The 19450-nt window shown below is 35.1% G+C and overlaps 1 protein-coding gene across 1 annotated transcript in view; it reads left to right on the top strand.

Annotated features, from left to right (window-relative positions):
- Pawr (pro-apoptotic WT1 regulator) overlaps nucleotides 1-19450 on the top strand; it is a 122638-nt gene that overhangs the window by 87714 nt on the left and 15474 nt on the right. Inside the window, exon 5 of the mRNA XM_010639595.2 lies at nucleotides 13122-13156. Within this exon, the coding sequence (XP_010637897.1) occupies nucleotides 13122-13156 (35 nt within the window). The remainder of the gene's footprint in view (nucleotides 1-13121; nucleotides 13157-19450) is intronic.

Here is a 19450-nt window from a genome sequence, read left to right as displayed (position 1 = left end):
GTTTTTTTTTGGTTTTTTTTTTTTTTTTTTTTTTTTTGTAATAGAAACATTTCCCATAATCTTTAATATGTTTTCTTACTTGTCCTTTTGTATGTAAGGAGGGCATCCTGGAGATTGGCAGTGACAATCTGAAAAAGGAGGCTAGAGGAGTGTTCATTGAGAACTATCGTGTTATCGCCGATCCCAGTGGAGCATGCTTCTGGATGTGGGGTGTGACCTTGGGGTCTCTTCCTGGTCTCTTACCCCCTGCTTTCTAACACTGTTCCCCTGCACTGCTTCTCAGCTTTGGTAACCAAATGTCTTTGCCCTATCACTCCTTTCCACTGTAATGTGTCTGCCTCAATCCTATTTTCCCTTGCCACCGCTTCTATACTTAAGTCCTCTTTACTTCAGGTACTGTAGTTCTGATGTCATGGGCTGGTTTTCACTGAATGTTCTTCTCACCTCTTTTTCAGACTCAAATTGCCTGTCTACAGGGTGCCCTCCTTGCCCTTCTAAACTTTTTCTAAACTTTTCCATCCTTGGATAGACTGCACTTCCTTAGATCCTTTCTTTATTCTTGCTCATCCTTAGAATGCTCCTCCATGTGTATCTCTTCCTTAAACTGATTAGTTTTGGGCATTTTCATATGATACATAGTACCTGGGCTCTGTTAAATGATATATGTGCATCTCTGAAAATTTATAATAATCTTTATGCTTGTAAAACTACCTCATCCTGGGCTACTCTCTTGAAGTGATGAACTTCACACTCTGGGATTCTGGCTGCCCCCTCATGAGCCTCCTTTTCTAACCATTGGGCTTGTATTTATCAGATCTTTTAAAAATGCTTTTTTGTTTGTTTATACACGTTCTGGTCTTCCACTGCACCTGTAAATAACTATGTTTATGGGATTTCTTTATTTGCCATTGTAAGGTTGAATGAAGCAGAATATTTTATTTAAACTTTGACAAAACAGTTTGTGCGTTGCCAAGATTTTCTCGGCTCCACCTGGGTATTTCTTTTTCCCTTTAGTAATATAAACTATCATATTACAAGGAAGATTAGTTCAGGGAAAGTGTATTTGAAATCAGTTGTATAACAGACTGCAATTTTTAGAGTATCTAATTACATAGTGTGAAACTTTTCAAATTGGTACCAGTCTTAGTTGAAGTTTCTACAAGTAGGTTCAGTGATAATGGTATTTCTCTATTTTTACCACATGAAAAATGAAATCGTCAACTTCAACAGTTGTCGTAGTTTTAATATATTATTAATAATTGTATAGTTACGTTCTTTTTCATGAAAAATGTCTAACAGTTTCCTCCTTAAAATTACAAGGGAGTCTGCAGGGTGGTGCCTATATAGGTACATGCCTATAATCCCCGCATTCCAGAAGATTGAGACAAGAGTATTGCCAGTTCAACCCCAGCCTGTGCAATTCAGTGACTTAGTGAGACCCTGTCTTAAAATAGAAAAAGGACTGGGGATATAACACAGTGTGAAGGCATTATATTCAATCCCAAGTACTGGGGAGAAATATTTATTTATTTTTAATTTTTTAATTTTTTTGGTACCGGGGATTGAACTTGGGTCCTTGTGCTTGCAAGTCAGGCCACCGAACCGCTGAGCTAAATCCCCGGCCTGAGAAATATTTATTTTTAATTTGTTTTCTATGCTATATGGATTGATTTTGTTTTTTTCTTCTACTGTATCTATGCCCACTTTTCTCTTTTTGCCCACTTTTGCCCACTTTTTTGGGCAAGATCATTTTATGAATGTTAATTTCAAATACATGTGAGAAACAGGCTACTATCCCTCCTGATTTCTACTAATAACTAATACAGTATAGGTTGTCCAGTTTGGTGGACATTCCATTGTTTGTGAATAAGGATACTTTTACTTTTTCTTTTCCTATATGTATTCCTCTTACTTTCTTTGCTATATTCTGGCTAAAGTTTTAATACTGTATTGAATTGTAATGATGTTAGTGGACCTCCTTATTACTGATTTTAGAGGAAAAGCTTTCAGTTGTTTCCCGTTTAATATGACATTGACAATAGGTTTGTCATAAATGGCTTTTGTCAGATTGAGATAATGTGTTTCAGTATACTTATTTTCTTCAGGGTTTTTACATGAGCAGATGTTTGATTTTGTTGAAGCGTTTTTCTGTGTATGTTGAGATGATCATGTGATTTGTTTCCTTGCTTCTGTTTATGTACTGTAGTACATTTATTGATTTGCATGCTGACACACTGTTCTTGTATTGATCACTTCTCCTGCCCATACTTTCAATACATTTTTTTTTTTTTAATCTCTTGGATTTTTCTCTATTACTTCTCATGGACTCTTAATTCTTTGCTAAACTGATCATTCATGTTTTGTTTAGGTCAGCTAGCTTTTTTTTTTTCTTTTTCTTTTTCTTGAGTTTTTTGGTACAATCTAGGTATACAGTACAGTTACATTCATTATTGGGATCCTGTACCTTTACATAATAGGTCTTGATTCTCATTTTCCCCTTGTCCCTGCCCTCCCTTCACCCTCTCCTCCCCTCCCCATTTACAAACACTTTATTTCCAAGTTTTCAATTTCTCATATTTTTTCTCTGCCTTATTACCTTTCCCCCACCCTTCCCACTTTCCCTACTCCTTTAGCCCTTTACTTCCTATTTCACATTATTAATTATCTCATTAGGATCCTGTGTACTATTTTTTTTTCAGCTTTAATTGAGTTTATTGGTCCATTTTAGGGATACAGTACAGTTGCATTCATTGTTGGGATCATGTACCTCTACATGACAAGTCTTGATTCTCATTTTTTTCCCCTTACCTCTGCCCTCCCTTCACCCCCTCCTCCCCTCCCCATCTACAAACACTTTATTTTCATCTTTTCATTCTCTCACATTTTTTTCTTTTCCCTTTTTACTCTTCCCCTGCCCATCCCACCTTCCCTTCACCTTTAGCTCCTTTCTTCCCATTTCTAAATGTTAGTAATATTATTAGAATCTTATGCATTGTTGCAGATTATTCACACCAGGGAAACTATTCGGTATTTACACATGTGTGACTTATTTATTTCACTTAGGAGTATATCTTCAATATGTATCCATTTTTCTATGATTGAATCTATTTTCTCATTCTTTATGGCTAAGTAATATTCCATTTTATAGAAAAACCACATCTTCTTTATCCAGTTTCCAACGGATGGGCAAATAGGCTGTTTCCAAGATTTAGCTATTACAAACTGTGCCGCTATAAACATGGGTGCACATACTTCTGTATAGTTTTTCACACCAGAGAAACTGTTCGGTATTTCAGTTAAAGAAATCTCTGTATAAACATTAAAAATAGGAAATCCTAAAATAAAACTAAAAAGGAAAGTAAAAGAGAAAAGGCAATCATGTAAGATTAAAATAATCCTTAATTCTGAAGATGAAAATGGTCCCTTAACATATTTAAATTGCTTCTTGCTCTTGTAATCTTATCTTATTCTTTTTTTCATTTAGAGAATACTGTATTAGTTTCTGTAATCAAACCCACGTAGATATGACCTTACATATTTTATACAGTGTGTTACCCCTGTACAAATGGAAAATAAAAATAAAATAAAAATAAAAAATTAACATTTCTAGACCAATATGGCTGTCCATTTCTGTACAATGCCGCCTCAACACAGTAAATTGGGATAACTTTTTCCAAAGTTGACAGCACTGTTAAAGTTTCCCAAAATTCAAATTATATATATATATTTAATACATATATTAATTATAATATATATATTTAATTTTATACATATTTATATTTATATAAAAAGACCAATAATAGCAGTATGTTATGCATCAATAGCAGCAACAGCTTTTCCAGTTTCTGTAGTCATCTGAACAAAATTATAGACATTCAACACATTGCATTAAAAAAAAACAACAAAGAAAAGAATAATATCCAGAAAACAGCAAAGTTCTGTTGCTGTTGTGGTACCTGGCACCATTTTTTTTATTAGCATCTTAATCATCCTCTGGAAAGAGAACATTCTAGAGTAATATCATTAACTATAGCTCTGATAAAGCTTGGTCACTACTTTGTATCATAAAGCAGGTACAAGTTATTTTACATTCACAGAGGTATGATACAGTACTGGCCTACATCAATAATACTAGAATCAGTTTTGGTTTGAAATTTGCTTTGTCTGCAAATAAGATTGCTACACCTGCTTTTTTCTGGGCTCCTGTCACATGGAGAATTGTTTTCCATCCTTTCACTTTCAGTCTATGGGCTTCTTTTTGCACTAAGTGTGTTTCTTGTATGCAACATATTGTTGGATTTTGCTTCTTAATCCATTTGCCAGTCTATTTCTCTTGATTGGTGAGTTGAGGCCATTGACATTGATGATTATAACTGATATGTACTGACTTATTATTGACATGTTATTGGCCTTTTGTTGACTCTTTTTACTTTTTCACCTTCTCCTTTTAGTTTCTTGCCTTGCCTATTTGATTTGCTCTGTTGGGCCTCATGGTGTTGTTGCCTTCATTGTCTTTTTCTAGGATCTTGTTTAGAATTGCTTGTAGTGCTGGTTTGGTATTCATGTAGTTTCTCAAGTGTTCTTTGTCATGGAAGTGTCTTATTTCCCCATCCATTTTGAAAGAGAGTTTTGCAGGATACATCAGTCTAGGTTGGAGGTTGTTCTCTTTTAGTACTTGAAATATCTCACTCCAGGCTCTCCTTGCCCTAAGGGTTTGTGTTGAAAAGTCTGCTGTGATTCTGATGGTCTTTCCTTTGCATGTGATTTGTTTCTTTTCTCTTACTGCTTGTAGTATTTTGTTCTTCTGTTGGGTTTCTGGGATCTTGAATTGCCCCTATCCCAAGATCAAATTGTTAATTTGGGAAGAGAAGGGTTCAGTGCCTTTGACCTAATACCCATTTCTCTAGAGATAAACTGCATGCAGTTTTGTTGATGACACAAAGACAAACCAGATTTTGGCATGCAGTAGAAACAAGTTAACAGCAACAACTATTCCATCCTGGAAATAGCAATGAAATCAGCAACATTAATAGGTTCAAAGACAAAGTGAACTGATACACCATAAGAACCAGTAAAAGCTACCACAAGACTGTGCCAACTTTAACAACAGAAAAGAGATCAACAGTAATAATATAGAAACAAAGACAAATCAGATATTGGCATACAGTAAATATCTGCTAAGTGTGATAACTATACTACCATTAATAATAGAATTCAATAATAATAGCATAGAATCAACCAAATATCAAAGGATTAATGAAATTTTATAGTCATGCTAATAAAATGAAGTGAAGAAGGGAAAAGTGGAATAATAAAATTGAAAAGATGAAGAGGAGAGAAAAGTGAAACAAAGGATCCAATTAAGGAGTAAAAGAAAATTCATAAAATTTGATAGAAGTAGCAGAAAAGAATAATGAAGCAAAGGAGCAAAAAGAAAAAATACAGAGAACAAAACAAAGAAAAACAAAATAGGATACCCCCCAATCTCAGAAACCAATTATGGAAATGAGAAAATCAAAAAAATTCTTCTGTATTTTTATATTAGTGATTTCTTTCCAGAGTCTGCAGTATTAGAATTCACCAGATATGGGGGAAGGAAGAGTGAGTCACTGCTAAGTTTAGTTTTGTTTCCACCGTCAAGTTTTTGTGTCTGAATGCTGAGTCCTGCTCTGCTTTTCCTGCTGGTTCACCTGGGTCAGTAATGTTGTACGGCTGTGTTCACTCCAGCTGCTTTTAATTTCTGTGTTCCAAGTTGCTATTCTCTCTGCCTAGCTTTACAGCCTGTGGGTTTGTGAAGTGTGCTGCTCTCTACCCCGTACTTCACAGGTCCCTCTTTTCCCAGACTGTGACAACCACACATGAACAGACAGGGAAAGGAAACAGAGCACTGAGTTCTGTGGTGCGTGTAGGCAACAGGCAGGGTGTCGCAAGCAGACTATTGGTCTTAGTACCAGTACTTTAAGAACCAGCCCCTTTCAAAAACCACACGACTGACTTGGCTTCTCACCACACTGAGCAGAACCCCTATGTCTTTCCCTTTCCTGTCTCAGGCGCTTTATTTGTTGCTTGTGCCCTCTCTGTGACTGCCTCTGGTGGCTGGCTCCCCCACCCAGTTACTGACATAGGGTGTTCCTGGAAACCCTGAAGTGTAGGTGTTCTGTAGCTAAGTCTTAAGCAGTTAATCCCCTCCCCAAATGGCATTAATCACACTCAAATATGGCAGGTGCTACACTGGATTTCTTGTCATCTCTAGCATGCCATGTGGAAGGAGTAAAATCCTCCACTGTTTTTGCACTTTATAGTCTTGGTGGGCTGTTCTTGGAGCTAGTGCTGCTGGCCTAGTGCATCATTTCTCCCTGGAGCTGCTGACCCTCCTGGGCTTACCTTGTGTTAGCAGAATCAGGTCTCTTTCTCTGGGAGCGAGGGTAGTGCTCTGGCCTGCTTCATTTTTTTCCTCTGCTTTGTGTTCAATTTCTCTAGTTTCCATAGTTTCTAGTTTTCCTGTTTGATTTTTCTTAATTGCCCAGGATCTACTTGTCTTTTTCTTCACCAAGTTGTTTTCCTGGTATTTTGATTCCAGGCCCTGGAGAGGCTATATTTTGCTCCTGTTCTTTACTCTGCCATTTTTAACCTCTGATTGGATTTTAGGATTACTGTAAAATAACATTTAAATACAAAATATGTAATCTCTAATAAATGACTTTTCAGATTTACAAAAAAAAAGATAAGCTAAAGTGTTACATTTCTGATTCAGAATCTTAACTATGATAGTGTTGGTTATAGCTTAAATTCTAATTGTTAATCTTGGACATGATCATGGAATGATTTGATCATGTATGTTAGAGTTCTAATTTTTTCATCAGTACCATAATATCTGTGTAGAAAATGATATGTAATAGCATCATACTGAAAGTGTAAAAACTGAAAGTTCTTCCTTTAAAATCAAGAGTGAGATGGGTGTCTACTCTTACCACTCTTAGTCGATACTATACTTAAAAGTTGTAGCCATAGTAATTAGGCTAGAAAAAAAACATAATAGGGGTAGTGTGCCTATTAATCTAAATGTCAGGTTAGGCATTTATGACTAATAATTGTCCATAATGACTGGATTAAGAGATTGCTGGAGATGTGATTGGATCATGGGGATGCTATACCAGTCCTTGGATTGATCCACTAGTGTTTATAGCTGAATGTGCTGTTACAAGGTGGGGCACGTTTGGAAGTGGATCACTGGGGAAATACCTTTGGAAGATGTATCTCTTGCTGCACTGTTTTCCTATGCTTTCCTTTCCAACTGCCAAGAAGTGAGTGGCTTTACTCCACATCCTCTTTTGCTAGGGATGTTTGTATGTTGGAGCCATTTGCCATGATCTGAAACCAGGAGCCAAATAAAACATTTCCTGTAAAAAAGGAAAAAATGGAAACCAAAGTCTCTGTAAATAGGGGAGGGTGAAGGGGATGAAGGGAGGGTAGGAGTATGGGGAAAAAAGAAAAACCAAGCCATATCATGTAAAGGTACAAGATCCCAATGATAAATGTAACTGTATTGTTTGCTTTAAATTACCAGTAAACTTAATGGGGGAAAAATAGAGGCCAGGGAAGAGCTGTTAACCAGGATCACTGTGAAAAACAAAAAAACAAATAGACCATTTCCTCCTTTTAGTTGTAGTTGTCACATATTTTGGTCACAGCAAGAAAAAGATAACACAGATACAAATAAGGAAGGAAGAAGTCAGATTATCCTCATTTGAAGAAGATATGGTCCTATACTTAAAAAACCCTGTGTAGATTTCATCAAAAGACTTTCAGAGCAGCCAAATTCAGCAAAAGGATGCATAATTAATGTTTAAAAACCAGTAGCTTTCCTGTATACCAATGATGAACTAGCTGAGAAAGAAATCAGGAAAAAAGTTCCATTCACAGTAGCTTCAAAAACAAAATAGCTAAGAATCATCCTAGTCGAGGAGATGAAAGACCTCTATAATGAAAATTACGGAACCTTTAAGAAAGGCATTAGATGGAAAGACCTCCCATGTTCTTGGATTGGCAGAATTAATATTGTTAAAATAGCTGTATTACTGAAAGAAATCTACATATTCAAAACAATCTCCATCAAAATTCCAAGGACATTCTTCACAGAAATAGAAACAATAATTTAAAATTCCTATGGAAACACATAAGATCCAGAATAACTAAAGCAATCCAAAGCAAAAAGAATGCGACTAGAGGCATCACAATCAATACTCAACTTCATATTATACTCAAAGTTACAATATCAAAAGCAGCATGTTACTGTCACACAAATGGACACATAGACTAATGGAATAGAATAGAGGTCACAGGAACAAGCCTAAGCAGGTACAGCCTTCAGCTTCCTCACAAAGGGTCCAAAAACATTCGAAAAAAGACACCTCTAACAAATAATGCTAGGAAAACTGTTTATCCACATATATGGAAGATTGAAATGAAGTTCCTATCTTTTACCCTATGCTAAAATCAATTCAGAATGGGTCAGAGTCCTAAGTATAGGACCTGAAACTTTGAAACTGCTAGTAGAAAATGTAGGGGAGACACTTGAAGTCATAGACACAGTCAGAGACTTCTTGAATAGGGCTCCATCAACACAAGAAAGAATAGTAAAAACCAACAGTTAGGACTCATCAAATAATGAAGCTTCTTCAGAGCAAGGGAAATAATCAACAGTTTAGAGAGGATGTAGAGTGAGAAAAACTCTTTGCCTGTTGCTCTTTTGACAAAGGATTATTATCTAGAATATATACAGTACTAAAAGATACCAAAAAATGAATAGGCCACCCATTGGGACATTAGTTGAACAGGTACTTCTCAGAAGACTTATTAATAGTTAACAAGTATATGGAAAAAATGGTCAACATCTTTATTGGAAAAATTGAAGTTAAAACTACATTGAGATTCCATCTTATATAATCAGAATGGCTGTCATCAAGAATACAAAAAATAATCAGTGCTGGCAAGAATGATGGGTAAAGGAACCCTTGCATATGGGGATGTAAATTATTACAGCCACTATGGAAATCAGTATGGAGGTTCCTTAAACAACTGAAAATAAAGCTACCATATGACCCAGCTATACTACCCTTTGCTATCTACTCCAAGGAATTAAAAGTCATCCTACTATAGGGATACCTGCATACCCATGTTTATTGCAGCATAGTTCACAATAACCAAGATATGAAACCAGCCCAGGTACCAATCAATGGATGATAAAATAAAGTACGTGTATGCACAATAGAGTCTTGTTCAACCATAAAAAAGAATCAAATTACGCTGTTTGCAGGAAAATGAATAGAAATGGAGATCATCATGTTAAGTGAAATGAACTAGGCTTCAATCAATATACATAAAATATATTTTAAAATATTGTGTAAAACTTTAGGATATGTTTTAAGTAGCTTATTAAAGTAATATAAAAAGTGTAGAAATCTCACTTCCACAAGTGGAAGCTTGTCTTAGGCTGATTTTTAAGCCATTTATAATGGTTGAAACTAAAATTATTGTAATGCCATTCTAGTGTTGCTGCAAATGTTTTCCATTTCATATTATTTCACTTTGTTAAAATTTTGCTCTATATCTGTATATGTTTTACTGTCTTATGGAAAATGACTGTTTCGGGGCTCAGAAATATTATTTGTTCCTTGGTTGTTCATACCATTTCAGTTGATACATCAGTAATCCACAAATCAAAATCTGGTAAGGGCTGTTCTCTTAGCAGTTCTGCTTATTCCATTTCAGTAAGAATAGTTTGATTGTGGGCAATCAAGCTACTGTGGCATGTTCTGCAGTATTTTAAATCCAATTAGAGATATGAGATTTTGGTACTTTATAGTGAAGACTCTGGCATTATTATTTTTTCTCATGAATATTTAGCCAAGTACCACTTAAGGTATATGTACAGTTTTAGTTCATAGAGGGTAGTATTGGAATTATATGTTAACAAGGGAACTTTTATAAAATGTTAGTCAAAATATTATTTGTGAAAATCTAGGGGGAAAAGTTCCATGTGAAATCATCAGTATAATGTACATTGAGTGAATAAACGAGTGTAATATTTTTGCTTTACCTAAACAAACAATTTTATTTAGCTATTAACCTTTGAAAATCAAATTAAAAACTAGATTTTATAAAATATATCCTTTGCTGTTATTCACTAATACCATATTTTTATAACTCAGGGATCTATTTTAAATTTTTTCTACACAAAATACAGAGATTCATCTGCCTTCTCTTTGTTAGGGATAGATAATTTTATAATGATAGGCAGAAAAGAAACTGTAAAGTATGCTTGCTAGCGTATTGTTGCTACCCCTGTAATAAAACTTGCTGATGGCCAGAGAGGGATAAAATGTCTTTTCTAAAGTGTCATAGCATGAAGCCGGGCGTGGTGGTGCATGCCTGTAATCCCAGCACTCGGGAGGCTGAGGCAGGAGAATCATTGTGAGTTTGAGACCAGCCTGAGCTACAAAGTGAGTTCCAGGTCAGTCTCAACTACATAGTGAGACCCTGTTTCAAAAAACTAAAGTGTCATAGCATGACATCTCCAGAAGTGCAGTAATTCTTTTTATGGAGTCAGGCCCATACACACACACTGCAAGATTCTAGCACTTGTAGAGTGGTAGTTTTCTGTTTAGTGTAGGTTACTAAAGACGTTATTTCCCCAAGTTGTGAATATATAAAAGGTGGCTTAGAAATATGGTGAATATTTCAATTTTAAAAATTTTGTTAAAAGACTCCTTTTCATTAATCCCCCTCAAAATATTCCCTGTTACTTTGAATGCATCCCATTGTTCTTGCCACTTCCTTAAGCAAGTCTGGCAGTCCTCATTTGTGAATGTATTTATGAAATGTGTGAAAAATACAGGAATGCCATCCATTGGTGTTTGTGAAAACATACAGTATGTTCTCATCCACCTTATTCATTGGATCAAGCGCTGTGTGACTTGTGACTCTTCCCAAAGTTAAAAATGAACATGAAAGGTAAATGTTTCAAATTTTCAGGACATCAAGGGAGCCACAATAGCCCAAATAAAGACACTCATTAAAGAGAACTTTTAGAACTGCTTCAGAAAGTGGCAAGAATGATGGGATAAGATAAATGTATTCAAATGGGGGGGTTGGAGAGGGATTAATGGCAATGTGTCCTTTATTTTATTTTATTGGTACTGGGGATCGAACTCTGGTCCTTGTGCTTGTGAGTCAGGCAGTGGTAGCTCTGAGCTAAATCCCTGGCCCTCCAATGTGTCTTTTACTGTAATAACTTTTTTTTTTAGTTGAAACACACCATATTTTTCATGTATTTATTATATATTGGCTGAACTAGGTTTTAGGGGGAGAAAGAAATGAAAGGGACGTTCTGTCTTCTAGAAATTTGTATTTTACCACACGTGTAAATACCAAATAGTTTTTCTGGTGTGAAAAACTATAATGGTACATAAGATCCTAATGATATAATTGACCATGTGAAATAGGAATAAAAGGGCTAAAGGTGTAGGGAAAGTGGGAAGGGTAGGGGGAAAGGTAATAAGGGGAAAAAATTATGAGAAAATGAAAAAATGGAAATAAAGTATTTGTAAATAGGGAAGAGAGGAGGGGGTGAAGGGATGGCAAGGACAAGGGAAAAAAATGAGAACCGAGACTTGTCATGTAAAGGTACAAGATCCCAGTGATGAATATAACTGTACTGTATACCTAAAATGTACCAATAATTTCAATGAGAGAAAAAAATTAAAAAGAAATTTATATTTTACTTAGAAAATAAGACATAAATGAAAAGGTAAAAGTTATATTTAAGTGATTTAGGCTGTTATAGTGGGTATTATTCATTTAGGATAGAATTATTAAATTTTTATATAGAAAAGTAATTAAAGATTTTCCCAAATCCTAGCTGGCTTGTGAAAACCTTATTCACCAAAATTAAATTGTAAGCCTGTTGTAAAGGATTATGTTGTTTTACTCACTTATGTCATTTAATTCCCTCAACAACCCAGTAAAATTGGCATCATTGTTATTCTGTAATAAAAGCTTAAATCACTTCGTAATTGAGTGGCCTGTCTGGTTTTAACTTTGCTTATCTTCTTATATAGTTTGTTTTACTGTTCCCCTACATTGCTGTGTAGTTAGTATTCATTAGTTTACTCTGAAAAAATTGCCTTATAAGAATGGGAGCTTATTCTTTCATTTCAACCAGGTCAGAAATTCTTTTGATTATAGAATTTCTCTTGGAGACTTAATACGTAAAGGTTATCATTTTTTTAAAGGTTGTTACCAGGTTTTTATAAGTCATGTACTTTAGACCTGTTTTCTTAAAATGAAACTGCAGAAAATACTTGAAGAGCCCAAAGTAGTAAAATGACTGCTTGGTTAGTTGCAAGGTAGTTTTTTCACCCTAACAGTTAGTATTAACTTTCAACGATTCTCTTTATTTTTTAAGCCTTATAATAATGATAAAAGATATTCTTTTGCTTTTTTAAAAAGCTGTATGTAGTACCTAAATGATCACTATATGTGTATGCTGAATTGTAGCTGTTATTTTAAAAAATTGAGGGCATAAAAAGGCAAAGGGGATATATAAAGATGGTTATATTTTAAAAGTGTTCATTGTCTTGTCAGAGAATTTAAGTCGACTGAGAAATGACATCATTCCTGTCTATTTTCTGAGTTTTTGAATTACTTTTTTTTTTTTTTTTTTTTTTATTGGTACCGGGATTCAACTTAGGACCTTGTGCTTGCAAGGTGCAGGCACAGTGCCACTGAGCGAAATCCCCAGCTTACTTTTTTAAAGAAATAAATTCTGTTTTAAAAAATAATTGGTTTAGGGCTGGGGATTTAGCTCAGCGGTTCGGTGGCCTGCTTCGCAAGCGCAAAGACATGAGTTGGATCCCCGGTACAAAAAAAAAAAAAATTGGTTTGGGCTGGAAAATCAGATGTGGTCTTTTTTGATCAGAGGTATAAATTATAATAGTTACTGCTCTAAATAGATGCTTTCAAAATAAGATATCCTTTATCAATTGTCTTTTAAATCAGTAGTTTTGTTTTTACCTTCATATACACATCCAAACTGACTTGTCATTACTTTGACTTTACAGGAACCATCTAGAACAGTTTCAGGCAGATACAAAAGGTAAGAATGTTGTGGACACCACCCTCCCTTCCCCAACCCTTGCTGGTGATTGAGTCCAGTGCCTTAGGGCTCTTTTCCTGGCTTAAAGGTGGCCATCTATTGCAATGTCCTTATGTGGCAGGGTTGGCAGCAAGTACTCTGATGTTGCTTCTTAGTGGGTACTCATACCATCACAAGGAAGGACTTCACCCTCATGACCTTATCTAAACCTAATTATCTCCCAGATATTCCGTCTCCAAATACATTGGCGATTAGGGCTTCAGTATCACCTACACAATGAATAATCAATCCTTCTGTAAGAGTATGTTTGTTTATATACATGTACTGGAATTAAATATGAGAAATTGTTCAGTGGAATTACCAGAGAGATTAACTTTCTTCCCTTTTAAGGCCATAGAGGTTGCAGAAGTGTATGCTAATACTTTTTTGATAATAATTACAGATCAGTGAGTTCTTCTGTTCAGAGTGCTTTACATGAAAATCTTATTTCACAGTTGTTTTATTAAGCAGATACAATATTTATTTTGAAAACTATTTCACTGGAGTTATAAACATAGAAGAGTCTGGATTTTAACTTAGGCACTCTGACTTCAGAACCTACATGTTAATAACTAAATACACCAGACCACTGTATAGATTTATGCATATAAAACCATGTTTTTACCTATTATACGTTTAAAGTTTAAAATATTTTATTATATTCCATCTAAAACATTCATTAGCAGTTATGTATGAGCAATATTTAATACTTATTTTTTACTATGGCCAAAGTATCTTTTATCAGTAGAAAGAAATAAGAAGGCCAAGATTTATCAGCAGTTGAGTGAGTTAAGTCTAAAACCATTTCTGGCACATAGAAGAACACTCAATACGGGTGTTTTTATTTTCTCTTCTGGGTGGTTTTGATATAGTTATAATGAAATTTCTTTTAATCTTCTAATATTTTTCTTTACTATGAATAGTTGAAAGTAAAAGAATATTTTTGCCAGAAATCATGTTAGAAAAACTTTGATTTGACTTGTTTCTAGACCATAGTCTCAAGCCAAAATCTTTTTATCATCAGTTTTTGGTTTGGGGAATGATAAACTTTGATAACTTAAAAAATTTGTTGTACCAATAGTATGAGTAGAGTTTCAAATTATGAATGACAGTTTGTGTTTTACTAAAACCAGTAAATAAAATAAATCTTCATTAAAGGTTCTAGTGACACATCATTGTCTTAATCAGAAAGAAAATTGTTTCCCATGTTATACATTTTAAGCGCTTGAGGTCATTATTTATGACATGTACTTTGATTTTTATAGCCTAGAATATGTAGTTTGCTACCTTCTAAGTTTTAAAGATTTAGTCCTGTTTGTTACTGTTAAAAATATTTGTAATTTCATACTAATTTTTCAGAGTTGCAACAAGTCCATTTTGATACAGCCTAAAAAAGCATAAATAACCAAATACACAAAACTTAGAAACAATATCTGAAATTATCTGTTCTTTATTTGATAGAAATATATATGTGTATATATATTTTTCCCATTAAGTTTATTGGTACATTTAAAGCAAACAATACAGTAACATTTATCACTGGGGTCTTTTACCTTTACATGATATGTCTTGGTTCTTCCTTTTTCCCCATACCCCTGCCCTCCCTTCACTCCCTTCACCCTTCCCTATTTACAGAGACCTTGTTTCCATTTTTTCCTTCTGTCACATTTTTCCCTTATTTCCTTTCCTTTCCCCTTCCCACTTCCCCTTTAGCCATTTTCTTCGTATTTCACACTATCAGTTATACCATTTGAACCTTATTTACGCTTTTAGTTTTTCATACCAGAGAAACTATTTGGTATTTACTCATGTGTTCTGTTTATTTCACTTATAAGTATAGCCTCAATGTGCATCCATTTATTTATAAATGTCTCTAGTTTCTCATTCTTTATGGCTGAGTAGTACTCCATTGTATAGAAAAACCACATCTTTATCCAGTCTCCAGCTGATGGGCAATTGGGTGGTTTTCAAGTTTTAGCTATTACAAACTATGCCACTATAAACATGGGTGAACATATATGGTATGATTCTTTTAATTCTTTTGTAAAGATACCAAGCAGTTGGATAACTGGGTCAAATGGGACCTCTAATCCTAGTTCTTTGAGGTATCTCCATGTTGATTTCCATAGTGGTTGCACCAGTCTGCACTCCTACCAACAATGAAGAAGGGTTCCTTTTTCCCCACAATGTCACCAGCATTTGTTATTGGTTGATTTCTTGATAGCAGCCATTCTTTGTGGGGTGAGGTGGAATCTCAGTGTTGTTTTCATCTGCATCTCTCGAATAACCAGTGATGTTGTACATTTTTTCATATATTTATTTGCTTCTTTTACTTATTTTAGAAATGTCTGTTCATTTCAGATGCCCATTTTCGAATTGGGTCTTTGCATTTGAGGGTTCTGATTTTTTTTTTTTTTGAGTTCTTTATATATTCTAGACAGTAGACCTTTGTCTGAGGAGTAGCTGGTAAGAATTTTTTCCCACATTGCAGGTTGTCTCTTAGCTCTGTTGGTGATTTCTCTTGCACTGCAAGATCTTTAATATGATGAGATCGCAGTTGTTGATTCTTTGTGCAAGTTCTTGTGCTGCTGAGGATTTGTTCATAAAGTCTTCTCCTATGCCAGTGTCTTGGAGAGTTCAACCTAATTTACTTTCCAGTAAGTTTAGTGTTTCTGTTTAGATAATTTAGATCTTTAATCCACTTGAATTTTAGTTTAATGCGTGTTGAAAGATAGGGATCTAGTTTTAATCTTTGTCAAGTTGAAATCCAGTTTTTCCAACACCATTTATTAAAGAGGCTGTCTTTCTTCCAGTGAGGATGGTTGGCTCCTTTGTCAAAGATGAAGTAGCTGAGTATGTCTGTTGTTGTTGATAGGAATATATTGTACCAAAGTTTCATTTATCTGTCTGCAAGTTGTAGCAGTGACTAGAGAGTGAGTGTTCTTCATGAGGATTTCTGCTGACAAATGGAGGTGACAAAAGTGAAGAATGGGCCAGAAGAGAAAAATATATGTTAGATAATGTATGTTTTCAGTAACCCTTAAAATAACCTACATGATGTACAAACTGAGCTAGAAGTAACTTAAAAAGTTATTAAAAAGTTGAAGTACCTAGAAAGCTTATATTATTTATATTCTTAAAAATTGCTAAATATTTAATTTTGTCTCAAAAATGTCAAGAATGTTCTTCAGCCCTGAGTTTGTTAAACACTCAGACTAGTTATGCTGTATTTTAAGGCAGAATGAACTCTTGTTTGTCTAGAACATTCCTATTTTCACTTTTTTTAAAGTAACTTTAGGGAACTATTTGGAGGTGGGGATATGAGATATAGTCAAGATTTTAAGACAGACCAATCATTGTGGTGTGTTTGTGGAGTTTTAATTTTTCAATGTGTAATTTTGTCAGCAGAATGTTTACTGTTAAATTTATAGTAATTTTTAAAAGGGTAAACAATTCTGAAGGACTTGGAAAATGCAGGATTAACCAAGATATACCATTTACTATTTGGATTTAAGCATATATTTGACACATCTGGAATGATACTGATTAAAAACCTGGGAAAGGGCTGGGGCTTTAGCTCAGTGGTGCCATATCTGCCTTTCTTTCAAGCAGAAGGTCCTGAGTTGGATCCCTCGTATTGGGGTGCCACGGGACAGGGGACCTGGGAAACAACTTACTACAGATATTGTTTTATTTTTACCTAATTAACTGGTTCTTTTGTTTTCACAAATGCATTTAATTCAGTATTTTGTTAATAACATTTATACGAAGTAATGCTTCTCAGCCTCCATCCTACCCTTACCCGCACATTAATAGATTTTATAGTTTATAAGGCTCCTCCACATACCTTACCTCACTCTAACTCATCAGTACTCAGGCTGGCATCGTATTTCCCAGATGAGGAAAAGGTCTATGAACTGTTTTCACAAATGCATTTAATTCAGTATTTTGTTAATAACATTTATACGAAGTAATGCTTCTCAGCCTCCATCCTACCCTTACCCGCACATTAATAGATTTTATAGTTTATAAGGCTCCTCCACATACCTTACCTCACTCTAACTCATCAGTACTCAGGCTGGCATCGTATTTCCCAGATGAGGAAAAGGTCTATGAACTCATATATTTATATTTATATTTTTTGAGCCAGGATCTTGCTATGTAGTTCATGCTGGCCTTGAACTCACTGTAGTCCAGGGTGGCCTCTGTTTCCTAATGATCCTCCTGCCTCAGCTGAGTGCTGGGATTACAGGTGTGTGCAACCACACCCAATTCCGTTACATGTTTGCAGTTTCTGGGAATCGTTGAAGAAGCATTTTTTCATACACCGTAATTATTTTCTGCATTTTAAGAGTAATGCATACTCACTATTGAAGATGTGAAGATTAATGTTTAAAAACCTCAACCATAATTTTATCACCCAAGTCAATGTTATTTTTGTTTTTTACTTCCTGTTTTTCCTATTTTTTGGTTGTATAACTTATTGGATGTGTGAGAGTACATTCTGATTTACTTCTCATTTAATGCAGATAGTAGTATTAAATTAATCGAGTTGTATAAACAGCGATTGGAATCTGCTGAGTGAGCTTTGCCTTTTCAAGGAAGTATAGGACAAATATACCAGAAAACTTCAATATTACTGCTTTGGGGACCTGTAAAAACTTTCTTTTTGTGGTACTGGGGCTTGAAGCCAGGGCCTGGTACCTGGTAGGCAAGAACTCTACCACTGAGTTGTATCTTCAGACCTTCTTCCTCCTTTCCCTTTCCCCTCCTTTTTCCTCTCTCCTTCCCCTCCCCCCTCTCTCCTCCCTCTCCCTTTTCCCCTTCCACCTTGTTCTCCCCTCTCCCTCTTCCTCCTCGTAATTTTGAGACAGTGTCTCAGTAAATTGCCTAGGCTGATCTTGGAAATTTTTGATGCAGGTGTGATTTATTAGTGAGCAGTTGGACCTTAACTCAGATTTCACATTTATCTTTTCATTTGCTCACAATGAACACAAGATAACAGTAGAAAAATGTACCCAGCTTAAACAAGCTATGTAAGGAAACATAAAATACACTCAGGTGTAAACTATAAACATATACTAGCTAGCTCTATATGAGACATAGCCTGCCTTCCATATGTAGTGTAATGAGTTTCAATATGATTTTAGATAATCCTCTTTGAACTTTACAGTAACTCACAAGGTATAACCCTTTTGATGCCAATTTCCACGAGGAAACCACTTATTTTTCTAGATAAAATGTCATGTTTACATAGGTCATAATCATTTAACATATAAAACATTACTAACCATTTTTATTAGGTTCTTTCAGTATGCCACTGATGAAGTTTTTGAGCATTGTGTCTGTATTAGTCACTTTTCTGTCTATGAAACAAGATACTGACACCTGCAATTTGAAGAGAGATTTAAAAGTTTCAGAGGGTGTAGTTGGTTGGTTTCAAGGTGGAAAGGGCATAGTAGAGGATACCATGGTAGCCAGGTGGCAGAGAGAGACGAAGGAGCCAGAGATAAGGACACACTTTTCCAGGTGATGCCCCTAGTGACCCACCTGTTCTGCCCAGGCCCCACTTACTAACAGCACATTCATCTATAATTGATCAGTGGATTGCACAAGCAGAGCTCAAACTTGCACTCTAGATTCCCAGAGTGCAAGGATTATAGGTGTGTTCATCCATGCCCTGCAACTCTGTTGTTTTTGAACTAATAGAGAAGTATTGAATGTTAGTTCTCGCTTGATTTTCATGTTATTTCATAGAGAATTAAGAAAAGTGAATTACTTACTTAGAAATGTTGCAACACAGGTATAACTTTTTCTGAAATGGAACTTTGTAACTATTTTAAAACTCAGTATTTTTTGTCTGCACTTCTGTTCTGAGAAAAATGGATAGCAAGAAACTTCCGTGGTTATTGTTCAGGGATCAAATCAGAAAAATCATCTAGATTCTATAAAAATGAAAAAAAGTTACACTGAATAACACCAGATGTATATCCCAATAGTTGAAGAGAGAGTCTTTCTGGGCTATATGTGACTCTTTTTAAAGAAATTATTCAATTTCAAGTTATTTTACTTCTTTCTGTGTTAGCATGTGATAACAGATTTTGTCAGGCATACAAAGCTATAACTTTTGGATAGTGAATTTTTCAGAAGGATGTGAAAGTCACAAAGTGGTAATTTAAGTTCATCGGTATGTTTTTACATTTTGTAGGCTGATTCTTCCCTGGTGGATTTGTGGACTTTTCTATTTTGCAAATA

The sequence above is a fragment of the Fukomys damarensis genome, unplaced genomic scaffold (assembly GCF_012274545.1).
Source record: "Fukomys damarensis isolate Sample0158 unplaced genomic scaffold, DMR_v1.0_HiC HiC_scaffold_15, whole genome shotgun sequence".
NCBI lineage: Eukaryota > Metazoa > Chordata > Mammalia > Rodentia > Bathyergidae > Fukomys > Fukomys damarensis.
Note: the sequence above shows the minus strand (reverse complement) of the source record. Positions and strands in the feature narration are given on the sequence as shown.